General features: G+C 49.4%; 1 protein-coding gene across 5 annotated transcripts in view; it reads left to right on the top strand.

Moving 5' to 3' along the window:
• The window catches only part of opn4a (opsin 4a (melanopsin)), a 97360-nt gene that overhangs the window by 46759 nt on the left and 33152 nt on the right, over window positions 1-17449 (top strand). For all 5 annotated transcript variants that reach the window (XM_038783085.1, XM_038783084.1, XM_038783088.1 and 2 more), the window contains one exon: window positions 14592-14763. In XM_038783085.1, the coding sequence (XP_038639013.1) occupies window positions 14592-14763 (172 nt within the window). The remainder of the gene's footprint in view (window positions 1-14591; window positions 14764-17449) is intronic.

Raw genomic sequence — 17449 nt, 5'->3', positions numbered from 1 at the left:
GTGCCAGAGCCAAACCGACATTGCCGGCGCCCTGCGGGCCATGGCCGAGTCTCAGCAGGTCATTGGCCAGTCGCAGCAGTCAGTCGCCGAGAGCATCAACCGCCTGACACATGTGCTGGATGGCGTCGTGCACAATCAGGTTGAGATCGCACAGTCCCTGGCGGGAATGTCTAACTCCCTGGACTCCGTTTCTGCAAACCTTCGGATCCTGGTGGATACCGTTGCAGGCCTCCAGGACTGGCAGCGCCAGGTGTCGGTGGTGCGACGGGGAACCTCCCCGCTCGCACCTCTGTCCCAAAGTGAGGCCCGGGGGCCACCGGGCTCCCCGAGGGAGGAGGAGGTTTCGGGGCCCGTCCCATTAACTCCATCACGGGACGTCCCGGAATTCTCGGCCTCCCCCCGTCCCATCCCTGGTGCATCGGGTGGGCAGCAGGCAGAGCAGGGTGGCACAATGTCACCCGAGACGCCCGCAGAGCAGCCTGGCCCATCAAGGCCGGGTCGCCCCAGGAAACGCTTGGCCAAGGAGAAACGAGTCGAGGGGGGCGATTCGCAGCAATCCTCCTCCACTCCTGCTGTATCATCTGGGGATTCACTTAGACGTAGTGGTAGGGCCCGTAAGGCAACTAAGATAGACACTGAGTAAGTTGGCACGGGTGAAGGGCACAGTTTAGTTGTAGGGGCTAGGGCACCTGTAAATAATTGTTAATATTAAACGCACTGTTCCACCTTACTTGTAATACCGTGTGATTGTTCCACAGCCACAGGAATCGTGATGGTGACCGAGTGTCGCTGGGGGTGACGGGTGGTGAAACCTCGGTGCCGGGTGTGCAGTCCCTGCCCCTACCCCCCTCCCACAGCTAGCCCACGCGGGCACGTGATGGAGTGTCAGTGACGAACTCAGCGGCCACCAAGGTGGATGGTTCAGCTATTGCCATGGATCAGACTCTCTCTAACGATTCTGAGCTCACAGCTCTTCGCAGAGCGGGCTGTCATCATTCCACATGGCACTGATCACACCCGCTGACACAGCCATCAATGTTGTGCCATTCCGTCTGGACCCAGTGATAAGCGTCATGTCGAAGTGGAGCAGTGTACACTGAGGGGGGGGGGGGGGGGGGGGGGGTTGTGGTGGTGGCAGTTGTGTGGTGACCCTCTGCATGACTAGCGATGCAGGTGGTGGTTTGGTGTTCATCGGGGACGTCACATGCGATGCGTGAACCATGCTGCCACCATGGCGTCGCGTGCCCGCCGTCCTTGCCGGGTCCGTCGTGCCGCCTCCTGGACATCACCAGCACCTGGGTCGTGTCTGCGTGCTGCGCCCGCCACTCCGCCAGCGTCCTCCTCCTCCTCCTCCTCCTCCTCCTCCTCCTCCTCCTCCTCCTCCTCCTCCTCCTCTGTGCTGGCACCACTGCCACTAGCTTCTCCCTCCGCCTCCTGCAACAGGTCATCTCCCCTCTGCATCGCGATGTTGTGCAGCGCACAGCAGACCACTACAATGCGAGCGACCCTGTCGGCCTGGTACTGCAGGGCCCCTCCGGAGCGGTCCAGGCACCTGAATCTCATCTTCAGGAGGCCAAGGCAGCGCTCCACCACACCCCTGGTTGCTGCATGGGCCTCGTTGTATCGTGTTTCCGCATTGGTCTGAGGCCTCCGTATCGGCGTCATCAGCCAAGACCTCAGCGGATAACCCCTGTCACCTAGCAACCGGCCCCTCAGCCGGGGGGGACGTCCCTCAAACATCGCAGGGATGAACGACTGCGCTAGTATGTAGGAGTCATGCACACTCCCTGGGAACCTTGCACAGACGTTCATGAACCTCATGTGGGGGTCGCATACCACCTGGACATTAATGGAGTATGTCCCCCTCCTGTTTGTGAACACGTCCCTGTCCACAGCAGGCGGGCGCATGGGGATGTGAACACAGTCGATTGACCCCTGAACCCTCGGTATCCCGGCCACACTGGCAAATCCACGGGCTCGTGAGTCTTGACTTGCTCGGTCCTCGGGAAAGGTGATGTAGCGATCGGCGATGGCATAGAGGGCGTCGGTCACATCCCGGATGCACCTGTGCACCGATGACTGGGAGATCCCAGAGACGTCCCCGCTCGGAGACTGGAAGGAGCCGGTAGCATAGAAGTTCAGAGCGACCGTCACCTTGATGGCTACCGGGATCGCGTGTCCTCCCCCCGTTCCACGTGGGGCGAGGTGCGACAGGAGTTCGCAGATATGTATCACCGTCTGCCTACTCAGCCGGAGTCTTCTCCTGCAGGTGATATCCGTCGTTGTTAGGAAAGAGACCCGGACACGGTACACCCTCGGCTTTGGTCGTCGCCTCTGACGCCGTGGCTGCACCCTCACTCTCTCCTCTTCCTCTTCCTCCTCGTCCTCCTCCTCCCCCCCCCATGCTGCTCGACGACTGGCAACTCCTCGGCCCTTCCCTCTGCTGCTGCAGCTGGCCCTGCAGCCACTGCGGGTTGTGGGTGTGGATGCTGCTGCATCTCCAAATCCAGTAGAGCTGCCCCAACCACTGCGCAGAACATAGGCGTTCTGTTCCCATACATCGTGCTAACCTACAGAAGGGTGGTGGGGGGCAGAGAAACGGAACATGTTAGACGGACGTTAGTCGACACCTCGGCAGCCGCCAGCCATTGGATACCAGTGTGTCCCGGTGGCCTGGTCGCGCTGCTGACACGCGGTCAGCCTAACCCCTGGTCACTTTCTGCATCCAACGGCCAGTAAACTATGGCCTCCTCACGGGTGCGTCAGTGGCCTGTGGCCGGAAGCCACAGGGGAACCAGCGGCCGTGTCCTCGTCACCTGCACACCATGGCATGGTGGCAGACATTTTGTTACGGGGTTGGACGGCTCACTCTCTACCTAACCCCCCCCCCTCCGTCGCCCCCCACTGCCCCCTCCGTCTCCCCCACTGCCACCTCCGTCTCCCCCACTGCCTCCCCCGTCTCCCCCCCACTGCCCCCTCCGTCTCCCCCACTGCCACCTCCGTCTCCCCCACTGCTCCCTCCGTCTTCCCCACTGCCCCCTCCGTCTCCCCCACTGCCACCTCCGTCTCCCCCACTGCCTCCCCCGTCTCCCCCCCACTGCCCCCTCCGTCTCCCCCACTGCCCCCTCCGTCTCCCCCACTGCCACCTCCGTCTCCCCCACTGCCTCCCCCGTCTCCCCCACTGCCACCTCCGTCTCCCCCACTGCCTCCCCCGTCTCCCCCCACTGCCCCCGTTCTGGACCCCCTCCCGTTCCCAGGGATGCCTTCCCCGTTGTGGCCAGACTCGAGCGGTGCGCTGAGCGGTGCGCAGAGTGGTGCCCTGACCTCCTCCAAGCAGTCGTCAGCCAGGCCGACTGGTTGACGAATTTAAAAAGCAGGTGTGTTTCACGACGTCCAAACAGGGCGCCATGACGTCGGGACTTCGGCCCATCCGGGCCAGTGAATAGCGGGGGGGCTCTCAGTGGCGATTCTGGTCGTGTCAGGGGCGGGAAGGAGGCGTTTGTCAGGAAACGCGACTCCGACAATTTGCGGGGTTCGGAGAATAGCGGGAGGGCGTCGGAACAGCGTCGCCGTAAAAATTTCCGACGCCCGCTATTCTTCGACCCGTCGTGAGTCCGGAGAATCTCGCCCACAGAGAGGGAGTGGATGGGATAAAATAAAGACGATTGATATGAAATGGGGGATGAGTGTCTTTGCTTTGGATGTTGAGGCCGTTCTACCAGCTGGCTGCCCTTCCAGGATGTGGACTGATTGGAACCACTGGTTGGGTTGTTAACGAGGATCTTCTGGCAGCAGCATTCAGTCAGAACCCCGAGGCTGTAGGGTTTCCTCTGGGGAAGTCACTTTGCCTTTTATTAACCTGGTTCTTCACTCAAATGAACAGCCTCAAGCCTGTGTATTTCTTACCTGTTTCTAACTCCACCAGAATGGACAACAGCTGTTCTGAGACAAGGTCAAAGTTCCCGACATGAGAGTTTAAAAGGGTTGCTAAACTATTAACCCTGCCTGCAGCTGGTGGCTTGCCTCAATGTCCTTAAGATTTTCTTTGTTTCCCCTCAAACCACTGAGAGCTATCTCAGCCTGGGTTTTACTCTTAATTGGTCTCCAGTCATAGAATTTACAGTGCAGAAGGAGGCCATTTGGCCCATCGTGTCTGCACTGGCCTTTGGAAAGAGCACCCCCTAAGCCCACACCCCTGCCCCATACTTGTAACCCAATAACTCCTCTCAGGCCCTTTGGACACTAAGGGCAATTTATCACGGCCAAATCACCTAACCCACATGTCTTTGGATTGTGGGAGGAAACCGGCGCATCCGGAGGAAACCCACGCAGACATGAGGCGAACATGCAGACTCCGCACAGAATGCCCTCCAGCTGTGCCCAGGAGAAAACAGGGTCTCCAATTGGGTGTCTGACAGAGACTTACACTTACAGGGAGAGAGAAGCTAACAAAAGCCACCTTCAGCTCTGAGTTCAAAACAATACTAAATCACGATGAAGCCTTTCAGCTTTTGCAGAACATTCCAGAATAGTCTGCACCAATCAGCATCGACTATCACCTAAGCCCCTGGCAAGGTAAAACAGCGAATTGTCCGACTACCAAGTCTATCAAGATGAATCATCATTGATGTAAAGCCAAACAGCACATGCTTCTGTAGATTTCTATTTTTTACACTACCAGAGGGATGTGGAGGCTTTAGAGAGTGTGCAGAAGAGATTTACCAGGATGCTGCCTGTTTTGGAGGGCATTAGCTATGATGAGTGGTTGAATAAACTCGGTTTGTTCTCACTGAAACGATGGAGGTTGAAGGACGACCTGATAGAGGTCTACAAAATTATGAGGGGCAGAGACAGCTTTTTCCCAGGGTAGAGGGGTCAGAGGCTTTTTCCCAGGGTAAAGGGGTCAATTACTAGGGGCCAAAGGTTGAAGGTGTGAGGGACAAGGTTTAGAGGAGATGTACGAGGCAAGTTTTTTTACACAGAGGGTAGTGGGTGCCTGGAACTCGCTGCCGGAGGAAGTGGTGGAAGCAGGGACGATAGTGACATTTAAGGGGCATCTTAACAAATACATGAATAGGATGGGAATAGAGGGATACAGACCCCGGAAGTGTAGAAGATTTTAGTTTAGACGGGCAGCATGGTCGGCACAGGCTTGGAGGGCCGAAGGGCCTGTTCCTGTGCTGTACTTTTCTTTGTTCTTTAAATTAAAGGTGAAGTTCATCTATAAGGTATAGGTCCCGTTAATTGTGCAAGTACATAAACTGAAATAGCAGAATAATGAAAATTAAAAGAAAAAATAATTGAAAGACAGGGTTTAATAGGAGGATCCTTACAGAGATATATTCTATAACAACAGAGAAGAAGGGCCCAAGTTGTTACTGATTGATATTAAAAGGATTAATTTAACTTACAAGTGTAAGACATGGCAGGAGAGCTCCAAGCCATGGTCTGCTCTTCCTGCTCCATGTGGGAGACAAGGAACACTTCCAGTTTCCAGGATCAGCATGTGTGCAGGAAGTGTTTCCAGCAGCAGCTCCCGAAAGTCCAAGTTTTGGAGCATGAGCGGCGTCTGGGGCCACTGTCGGATGCCCAGGAGGTGGGGAATATCACGGATAGCAGTTATAGAGATGTGATAACACCGCAGGCCCAGACTCCGTCGGCAGAAAGGGAATGGTGAGCAATAGGACGAGGCAGGCAATACAGATATCTCCTGTGGCTATTCCCCTGCAAAACAGATATACCGTTTTGGATACTATTGAAGGGAACGACCTCTCAGGGAATAACGGCAGCAACCGAATGTGTAGCACCACGGCTGGCTCTACTGCAGAGGGGAGGAGCAAAAGTTGCAGAAATGCAATAGTCAGAGGGGATTCAATGGTGAGGGGAATAGATAGATGTCTCTGAGGCCACAAAAGAGACTCCCGGATGGTATGTTGCCTCCATGGTCCTAGGGTCAAAGACCGGGACGGTCTTTGCTAGGGGGTACTTGCTAGAGTGGTTGGGAGAGTTTAAACTAACATGGCAGGGGGAATGGGAACCTATGTAAGGATTCAGAGCAGGGATGAAATCAAGAACAAGAATAAAAGACAGTAAGAAGTCTTACAACACCAGGTTAAAGTCCAACAGGTTTGTTTCAAACACGAGCTTTCGGAGCGCAGCTCCTTCCCGGAAGGAGCTGCGCTCCGAAAGCTCGTGTTTGAAACAAACCTGTTGGACTTTAACCTGGTGTTGTAAGACTTCTTACTGTGCTCACCCCAGTCCAACGCCGGCATCTCCACATCAAGAATAAAAGACAGCAAGGAGAATAAGAAAAGTGATAGGCAGAAAAATCAAGGTCCAGTCAGATAAGGAGACAGTAAAAAATAGTAGGAACGGGGCAAGGAAAGTTGAAAAAAACTACTCGTAAAGTGTTCCACCTGAATGCTCGGAGCATTCAAAATAAAATGAATGAATTAGTTGCGTAGATAGATGTAAAGGGGTATGATATAGTTGGGATGATGGAGACATGGCTCCAGGGTGACCAAGGATAGGAAATACACATTGAGGGCTATTCAGTTTTTAGGAAGGACAGACAGAAAGGAAAATGTGGTGAAGATGCATTGTTGATTAAAGAAGGTATCGATACAATATTGAGGAAGGATATTAGCACAGATGATGTGGAATCAGTATGGGTCGAATTAAGAAACACTAAGGGGCAAAAAATATTCATAGGAGTGGTATACAGGCAATGGCAGCATTCAAGGAACAAATAGGTGAACTCCAAAAGTTGTTTATTCCTATTTGGTGCAAGAGCAGAAAGAAAACTGTGGCCAAACCATGGCTTAGAAAGGGAAATAGAGATAGTATTAGATTCAAAGAAGAGGCTTACAAATTAGCGCAAGAAAACAATCGACTTGAGGATTGGGAACAGTTTAAAATTCAGCAAAGGCGGACCAAGGGATTGATTAAGAAGAGGAAAATACAATTTGAAAGGAGGGAACATAAAGACTGACTGCAAAAGTTTCTACAGGTATGTAAAGAGAACAAGATTGATGAAAACGAATGAAGGCCCCTTACACTCAGAAACCTGGGAATTCATAACAGGGAACAAAATGGCCGACAAACTAAATTGGTACTTTGCTTCTGTCTTCACACAGGAAGACATGAATTATGTACCGGGAGTTATGAGAAACACAAGTTTTATTGAGGAGCTGACGGAAATCAGTATTAGTAGAGAAATTAATGGTATTGAAGGCGGATAAATCTCCAGGGTCTGATAATCTGCATCCCAGAGAACTTAAGGAAGTGGCCCTAGAAATAGTACATACCTTGGTGGTCATTTTCCAACACTCTTTGGACTCTGAAATGGTTCCTACAGATTGAAGGGTAGCTAATATATGCCCGCTATTCAAAAAGGGGGGGTAGAGAGAAAACAGGGAACTATAGACTAGTGAGCCTAACGTCAGTTGCTGGGGTCCATTATCAAGGATTTTGTAGCACTGGAAAGCAGTGGTATAATCAGGCAAAGTTAGCATGGATTTACGAGAAGGGAAATCAAGCTTGACAAATCTACTGGAATTCTTTGAAGATGGAATTAGTCGAATTGACCAGGGAGAACCGGTGGATGCAGTTTATTTAGACTTTCAGAAGGCTTTCGACAAGATCTCACCTAGTATTTTTTTTTATTATAAATTTAGAGTACCCAATTATTTTTTCCAATTAAGGGGCAATTTAGAGTGGCCAATCTACCTATCCTGCACTTGAGGAGGTGTGGTGCATTGGGCAATGGGAGGTTGGCGGGGAGGTAGTATTTTCACCCTACCCAGCTAGATTGGAATTGATGGGGGCAGAGTGCAAGTTGTGCGGTTCGAGGGGCTAAATGTAATTTACTGCTGTTCCCAAGTCTTTCACAAACCATTGGTTGCAAACATAATTCCAAAGACTTGATTACCCTACTATCAAGTGTCAATGTGTACATATCATTGGTGTCCTTTCTGAGGGAACAAAAATTAAATCCTGCTTGCAGTGTCCCTGTTCTTGGAGTATCTGAACAACAGGTCAACCTTAGCGAAAGCTCGAATGCACTTTCTGCAGTATTCAAACCCTACAGCCTCATGGGTGGTTTTTAATGCTCCCCGGGTCCTTGGACATGGTTGAACCTCTTTTCAAAGCTCTTTATTTACAAGTACAGCATATCAGCCACTGTGCTCAAGTAGTTTGCTGCACGGCCGATTTGTTCAACTTTTACATGTCAACGACTCAGACTCGGCACGTTCGTGTAGAAATTCACCTCACTTTGAGATGCATTTGGTCACTCTTGGAGTCAGTTTCGAGTCAGTGATGGCCTTGCGTACCATCCACAAGTTGGCACCTAGCAACTTACCAAGGTTCATTAGGCAGCACCTTCCAAACCCACGACCACTACCATCTAGGAGGACAAGAGCAGCAGATACTTGGGAACAGGGGATGGGTCGGCAGCACAGTGGTTAGCACTGCTGCCTCACAGCGCCAGGGACCCAAGTTAGATTCCGACCTTGGGCGTCTGTCTGTGTGGACTTTGCACGTTCTCCACGTGTCTGCGTGGGTTTCCTCCGGGTGCTCCAGTTTCCTCCCACAGTCCAAAGATGTGCAGGTTAGGTGGATTGGCCATGCTAAATTCCCCTTGGTGTCCAAAATTGCCCTTAGTGTTGGGTGGGGTTACTGAGTTATGGGGATAGGGTGGTGTTGACTTTGGGTAGGGGGTAGGGTGCTCTTTACAAGAGCCGGTGCAGACTCGATGGGCCGAATGGCCTCCTTCTGCACTGTAAATTCTATGATAAATTGCCCCTTAGCGTCTAAAGGTTAGGTGGGGTCACGGGGATAGGGCAGGGGTGCTTTTTTGGAGGTTTGGTACAGACTTGATGGGCTGAATAGCCTCCTTCAGCATTGGAGGGATTCTATGAACACCACCACCACTTGGAGGTTCCCCTCCAAGTCACTCACCATCCTGATTTGGAAATATATCACTGTTCCTTCACTGTCACTGAGTCAAAATCCCCCAAATGAATAAATAAAATGTTTCTAAGTTACAGAGAACTATGAGTTACTGACATGATCGATTGATTGAAGGAGAGAGGGAGTAGTGCTAAATGAATGCCCATAAGTTAGTAGGGGGGAATGTGCAACAAGATCTGTGTCTCCTTGTACACCAGTCGCTGAAGGTAAGCATGTATGTGAAGAAGACAAATGATATGTTGGCCTTCATTGCGAGAGGTTTCGAGTACAGTAGCAGAGATGCCTTGCTGCAATTATACAGGGCCTTGGTGAGGCCACACCTGGAGTATTGTGCGCAGTTTTGGTCTCCTTATCTGAGGAAGGATGTTCTTGCTCTCGAGGGAGTGCAGTGAAGGTATACCAGACTGATTCCTGGGATGGTGGGACTGATGTATGAGGGGAGATGGAGCTGGTTAGAAATGTATTCGCTGGAATTCAGAAGAATGAGGGAGGATTTCACACAAACCTACAAAATTCTAACAGGAGTGGACAGGGTAAGAAAAATGTTCGCAATGGCGGAAGTTTCCAAAACCAGGGGTCACAGTCTGATGTTGCGGGGCAGACCATTTAGAACTGAAATGAGGAAACATTTCTCACCAAGAGTGAGTTCGTTACCACAGGAAGTAGTTGAGGCCAAAACATTGCATGTTTTCGAGAAGCAGTTAGATATAGCTCTTGGGGCGAAGGGAATCAAAGGATAGGGAGCGAAGGTGGGATCAGGCTATTGAGTTGGATGATCAGCCATGATCATAATGAATGGTGAAGCAGCCTCGAATGGCCGCATACTGCTTCTTTTTTCTATGTTTCCATGTAAAATTATTGGTCCTATCTGAATTGATGCTCCTCTTGGCTAATAATAGTCCTAATAGAACATAGAACATAGAACGATACAGCGCAGTACAGGCCCTTCGGCCCTCGATGTTGCACCGACATGGAAAAAGTCTAAAGGCCATCTAACCTACACTATGCCCTTATCATCCATATGCTTATCCAATAAATTTTTAAATGCCCTCAATGTTGGCGTGTTCACTACTGTTGCAGGTAGGGCATTCCACGGCCTCACCACTCTTTGCGTAAAAAACCCACCTCTGACCTCTGTCCTATATCTATTACCCCTCAATTTAAGGCTATGTCCCCTCGTGCTAGCCACCTCCATCCGCGGGAGAAGGCTCTCGCTGTCCACCCTATCTAACCCTCTGATCATTTTGTATGCCTCTATTAAGTCACCTCTTAACCTTCTTCTCTCTAACGAAAACAACCTCAAGTCCATCAGCCTTTCCTCATAAGATTTTCCCTCCATACCAGGCAACATCCTGGTAAATCTCCTCTGCACCCGTTCCAAAGCTTCCACGTCCTTCCTATAATGAGGCAACCAGAACTGTACGCAATACTCCAAATGCGGCCGTACTAGAGTTTTGTACAACTGCAACATGACCTCATGGCTCCGGAACTCAATCCCTCTACCAATAAAGGCCAACACACCATAGGCCTTCTTCACAACCCTATCAACCTGGGTGGCAACTTTCAGGGATCTATGTACATGGACACCGAGATCCCTCTGCTCATCCACACTACCAAGAATTTTACCATTAGCCAAATATTCCGCATTTCTGTTATTCTTTCCAAAGTGAATCACCTCACACTTCTCCACATTAAACTCCATTTGCCACCTCTCAGCCCAGCTCTGCAGCTTATCTATGTCCCTCTGTAACCTGTAATGGCAAAGTCTGTAGCCTAGTTGATCGAACTCATTGTTGGAGGACATTTCTGGCAGTAATTATTGAAACATGAATTCATTCCAGCACAGAAGGAGACCATTTGGAGTTGGCCTGAATTCTTCTGGAGATCAACCCAGTTAGTTGCACTTCCCTCACACTTTCCTCATACCCCAGTAATTATCTCTCCTCCTAGCATCTCTCCAATTCTCTCTTCAGCTCCTCAATCTGTTTTCACGCCCCAGGCAGTGCATTCCAAATCCTAATGAATCATTGCATATCAAACTTCTTCCTCATGCTGCCTCAACTCCAAGTTCCACATCCTCTCATAATTGACCGTTCAAAGATCAGAAACAGTTTAGTTTTATTTACTCTCTATAAACCCAGTGTTGGCAGAGTATTGAATCACGCGGTCGACACACTCGAGCATGGCTTCGCCCACAGACTTCATCCAAACACAGCCGCCCAGTGATTATTAAGAAGCATCTAAAAACCGTTCCTGTGAGAGTGAAAAAAACCCCACTAAAATCATCAAACATAAGTGAGGATACCACCAGTCAGCTGACATATAGTTATGGCAAAACATTTTTTCAGACACAAATTATAGATTGTAAACCACAAATAGACAATTACCCATTGATCGAATGTGTGGTTGAGCATTTAAAGTCAAGTCAAAATATAAAAAGCATTGGGTGTTCCTTGAACAGAGGTGGACTGTCACTGAATAAAGAACTGTGGGGCCGTCCTTTGGAAAGTGTTTACAAATATATATATAGGATCATACATCACAGAAGATGGTTATTCAGTCCAGTGTGTCAGTGCTAGAATCACATAACTACGATCTTATTTAGAGGCCGTTTTAATACCGTTAATTGAGGTCACTTCTGGTTCTAAATGCAGGTAGATCACACACTACCTTCATTAATAACGCCATGGCCACTTTGACTGGACACTGCTTCATGAGCAAGGCCACCAACGCATGTTCCATTGCCGTACCGGCTGTAGTTATTCAGGAAGGCCCTGCCTTCTCAACCATGAGGTGGTGTGACCCTCAGGTTAAATCACCACCAGTCACCTTTTGAGGGGGAGAGCATCCTTTGGTCATCTGGGACTATGGTGTCTTTACTAATGGGTGGTGCATTTTGTAGAAGGTTCTGTGGATCCTGCTTCTAAGCTTGAAGGGATCAAGAACAACAACAGGACTCACATCTATCACAGAATTCCGACAGTGCAGAAGGGGGCCATTCGGCCCATCGCGTCTAACTGATCCTTGGAAAGAGCACCCTTCCTAGGTCCACACCTCCAGCCTATCCCCATAAGCTAGTAACCCCACCTAACATTTTGGACACTAAGGGGCAATTTAGCGTGACCAATCCACCTAACCTGCACATCCTCGGACTGTGGGAGGAAACCGGAGCACCCGGAGGAAACCCACGGGGACAACATGCAGACTCCACGCAGGCAGTCACCCAAGGCTGGAATTGAACCCGGGTCCCTGGCATTGGGGGGCAACAGTGCTAACCACTGTGCCACCATGCCATCCTTGCTGTTAATCTGCACGTGACGCTTTCCAATACTTTACAGTATTCTCCCAGAGCAAAAATGTCTGAAGATGTGGAATAAACAAACTCGTATTGCACATCACTGTTCCCACCCAACAACCTCAGCCATGAATTTTCTTCACTCCATTTAATACAGTTCAATATATATATAAGTGGGTGGGGAGGTACATCAAAGGGTTTGATAACAGATATGTACACCAGTGATAAAGGAGTAAAACACATCTCGGAGCCAGACTCGAACCCGATTGGATTATCACAGCCTTACTAGGTGAGTGAAACGTTGAAACTTAGAGCAATATTCCTCCTCCATTGATTAGGATTCAAACTGCAGTGAGAGGGCCAATCTGCTCATTCTCTCCCTGCACCCCAGCCCAGCGCCTCAAGCCAAATGGACACAATATTGCACCATGGCAAAATAACGTACTAGTCTGCTGTTAAAGTGCGATTGAGTGTCCCTTTTAGTGTACCAAGTGCAATTGCAGTTAGAACTTCGACTGCAGCTCGAGAATCGTGCTTTTTTTGTGGAGCAAACAATTAAAGAGCTGATGGAACCATCAATTCACGAGACACGTGCTTTCAGATATGAACAGTGGTTTTAATCTACTTCAGAGCCAGCCTGTTACCCGTTGAACTCTCGATGAACTCAGGCTGGCTCTGGACATGGTTATTTATACAGCAGTCTAGGGGGAGGAGCCAAGGGTGGAGCCCTGTACAAACTCCTGAGCATTCCCAGAGCTACTCCCCCTAGTGGTCGGATAACGCTACTGCACTTACAATAGTATTGGTAAATACAGTGTGAATTACTAAGTGACATTCACCACAAGAGCTGAGACTTTTTCCAGCACGGAGTGTGAAATTAGCATTTCGACCACATGTGGCATCGAGAATTTTGGAATTTGTTTTTAGACCGATAGAATGACAGACAGACAGATAGATATGGAGACAGGAATATAGATAGACAGGCAGGTGGGTACATAGATAGATTGATAGATAGATATGGAGATAGATAGATATGGAGACAAGCAGGCAGCAGGCAGACAAGCTCATAGGCAGGCAGATAGACATCAGATATGGAGACAGACAGGCAGACAGACACATACATAGAACAGTACAGCACAGAACAGGCCCTTCGGCCCTCGATGTTGTGCCGAACAATGATCACCCTACTCAAACCCACGTATCCACCCTATACCCGTAACCCAACAACCCCCCCCCTTAACCTTACTTTTTAGGACACTACGGGCAATTTAGCATGGCCAATCCACCTAACCCGCACATCTTTGGACTGTGGGAGGAAACCGGAGCACCCGGAGGAAATACACAGACAGATAGGCAGCCAGCCAGCCAGATAGACAGAGGTAGATGGACAGACAGGCAGGTAGACAGACAGAAATGGAGACAGGTGAGCAGACAGAATTACGGACAGATGCACACATATAGACAGGCAGACAAACAGACAGGCAGACAGCTAGACACAGTCATACAAATAGATAGATAGATAGACAATCAGACAGACATAGAAACAGGCAGACAGCTAGACATACAAACAGACAGGTAGACAGACAGGAGACATAGACAGATTGTCAGCCAGATATACAGACCGAGAGATATGGAAAGAGGCAGGCAGACAGACAGACGAGCGAATATGAGTAGGCAAAAAGCACTTTACCATTGATAAGGAGAAATGAATCACTGTTAATATTGTTAACACTGTTTGCATTGTTCAACAATGTTTTATTTATGCCAGACATTTGAAATGCAAGATAAATATAAATTTGTGTTCTTTACTCCTTTGTATTACATCTTTGCTCCTGAGGGAACTCATTTTTGCTGGAGTAATATTGCCAATTATTCCCCTTTTACATCATTCAAGCCGCCGTTCTTTTTCTGTTTATGCTCGGCAATAAATGTTGGCCAGTTAATTCCTCAAAATGCTGGCTGCGTCAGTTCAATAGCTCCACCTGGAAGGACAAGGGCAGCATACTCATGGGAACATCACCCCTGTGAGTCCCCCCTCCAAGTCACTCACCCTCCTGACTTGGAAATATGTCGGCCGATCCTTCACTGCCGCTGGGTCTAAATCCTGCAGCTCCCGGCCTAACAGCACAGTGGGTGTACCTACACCACGTGGACTGCAGCGGCTCAAGAAGGCGGCTCACCACCACCACCTTCTCAAGGGGCAATTAGGGATGGGCAACAAACGCTGGCCCAGCCAGCGACACCCAAAGCCAAGAATGGATAAAAGAGATTGGCTGAAAGACAGATTACCGACCGTGTTTTTTTTTTTGCTTGCTGTAACTAGGTGCCTACGTGCCTGAAGGATTGATGACCTCCTGTACGTGGGATTACACCACATTCACCCCATCTGTCCGAGCGTACACCATGCTCCTCTTCTGCTGTGTCTTCCTAATTCCTTTGGGAATCATCATCTACTGCTACGTCTTCATCTTCCGGGCTATTCTTTCCACCAACAGGTCAGGCATTCTTCATAATGAACCGCCTCTCAATATGTTTTGAATCCGTGTTGGGGGAAGTATTTAACGTAACGCAAGGTGCCATTTTGTTTTTGCCATTTAACTGTATAGCAGCTTTGGGATTTATTTTGGGGGGGGGATCCGTACTCTCTACGTTCTCTCCGGAGTGCAGCCACCCAGTCTCCACTATAAACAATGCTTTCAAGTTCCCATTCGTTTGATTCGCAGCTGGATTTAGGTTTGCCTAACGTGTGGCTCTGCCGAAGAGAATGTGACGAACGCAAGTTTAATGTCCACAACGAGAGGCGTAAAGAAACTCATCTTTATTAACAAACAATTATTTACACAATATATCCCAGGTTCCGGCCGGGACTATTCCACTAGACTTCTGTTCGGGTGGAGCTTTCATTGACAGAGTCCGTTACTCTGCTGATGGGCCCCCGCTCCTCAGCGGGGAAGCTCATATTCTACAATATTAGCTAGGGAGGCTAATTGGTCTGTTTCCATAGGTCTCGTGTGGGTTATAAAAGCAAGAAATAGGCACAGACCCTCCAGCCTGCTGCAATATTCAAATAAGATTCAATGCGTGGGAGGAGCTGAAAGGGAGCGGTAAGATTCCCTACTTTTAAAAAAACTTAACTTGCAGTTTTGCAGTGAGTGGGAGGAGCCGAATTGCGCTCTGGGAAGGTGAGTGAACTGATATATTTGGGCAGCGGCTAAACCCGAGACACTACACGTGTAGTGTCTCCCACCCGCCCTCCTCCTCTAACCAAAAAAAAAGACTGTGTTGAAAAGGAGCAGCGGACATCAGATTCTCGGCGGGAGCAGTGGCGAGGGGTCTTTGCGAAGGTAAGTTTACCTCTTTAAAACTTAAAAAACTTACCTGGAAGAGCGACATCACAGCAAAGCAGAGATCTGATTGGCTGGTAAGGAAAGTGCTCCAATTAGCAGTTGCTGAGAGAAATGTAACTCTTTGTGTGTTGGTAAGTATTGTGATTGGTAAGTAAAATCTTTGTTCCTTTCACTTATTAATTATTTGATCCTATATTTGTAATCAGTTAAGGTAAAGGGTAAAAATGGCAGGAGATCCCATACCCGTGTTATGCTCCTCGTGCTCAATGTGGGAGCACGAGGAGCAGAACACGGGTCTGGGATCCGATGCCCCTGACTCCTTCATGTGCGGGAAGTGTGTCCAGCTGCAGCGCCTGTTAGACCGCATGACGGCTCTGGAGCTGCGGGTTGACTCACTTTGGAGCATCCGCGATGCTGAGGAGGTCGTGGATAGCACGTTCAGTGAGTTGGTCACACCGCAGATTAGAATTGGTGATGGAGACAGGGAATGGGTGACCAAAAGGCAGAGAAAGAGAAGGAAGGCAGTGCAGGTGTCCCCTGCGGTTATCTCCCTCCAAAACAGGTATGCCGTTTTGGACACTGTTGGGGAAGATGACTCTCCAGCGGAAGGCAGTAGTAGCCAGGCTCATGGCACCGTGGCTGGCTCTGCTGCACAGAAGGCCGGGAAAAAGACTGGCAGGGCTATAGTCATAGGGGATTCAATTGTAAGGGGAGTAGACAGGCGTTTCTGTGGTCGAAAACGAGACTCCCGAATGGTATGTTGCCTCCCAGGTGCTCGATTTGTCTCCGATCGGCTGAAGGACATACTGAAGGGGGAGGGTGAACAGCCAGTTGTCGTGGTGCATACAGGCACCAACGATATAGGTAAAAAAAAGGGTGAGGTCCTACAATCCGAATTTAGGGAGTTAGGAGATAAGTTAAAAAGTAGGACCTCAAAGGTAGTAATCTCAGGATTGCTACCAGTGCCACGGGACAGTCAGAGTAGAAATTCAAGAATAGTCAGAATGAATACGTGGCTTGAGAGATGGTGCAGGAGGGAGTGGTTCAGATTTTGGGACATTGGAACCGGTTCTGGGGGCGGTGGGACCATTGCAAACCGGGTGGTCTACACCTGGGCAGGACTGGAACCAATGTCCTAGGGGGTGCTTTTGCTAACACTGTTGGGGAGGTTTTAAACTAATGTGGCAGGGGGATGGGAACCAGATTAGGAAGTTGGAGGTCAGTAAAGAAGCAACAACTAAAGCCGGTAAGGTATGAGAGAATAAACTCCATGTGACTAAGGGGCAGAGTCGACAGGGAAGAGATGATGAACGCAAAGGGACAGGTGGTCTGTTGTGCATTTTGTTTTAATGCGAGAAGTGTAGAAGGTAAGGCAGATGAACTTAGGGCTTGGATCAGTACCTGGGAATATGATGTTATTGGTATTACTGAGAATTGGTTGAGGGAAGGGCAGGATTGGCAACTGAATATCCCAGGGTATAGATGCTTCAGGAGGGATAGAGAGGGAGGTAGAAGGGGTGGAGGAGTTGCATTACTCGTCAGAGATTATATCACAGCTGTGATTAAGGAGGGCACGATAGAGGATTCGAGCATTGAGGCAATATGGGTGGAGCTAAGAAATAGGAAGGGTGCAGTAACATTGTTGGGACTTTACTACAGGCCTCCTAAAAGTGAGCATGAAGTAGAGGTACAAATATGCAGACAGATTATAGAAAAATGTAGGAGCAATAGGGGTGTTGTGATGGGAGATTTTAACTTCCCCAACATTGAATGGGATTCGTGTAGTGTTGGAGGCGTAGGTGGAGCAGAGTTTGTAAGGAACATCCAGGAGAGT

The sequence above is a fragment of the Scyliorhinus canicula genome, chromosome 22 (assembly GCF_902713615.1).
Source record: "Scyliorhinus canicula chromosome 22, sScyCan1.1, whole genome shotgun sequence".
In the NCBI taxonomy this organism is placed as follows: Eukaryota; Metazoa; Chordata; class Chondrichthyes; order Carcharhiniformes; family Scyliorhinidae; genus Scyliorhinus; species Scyliorhinus canicula.
Note: the sequence above shows the minus strand (reverse complement) of the source record. Positions and strands in the feature narration are given on the sequence as shown.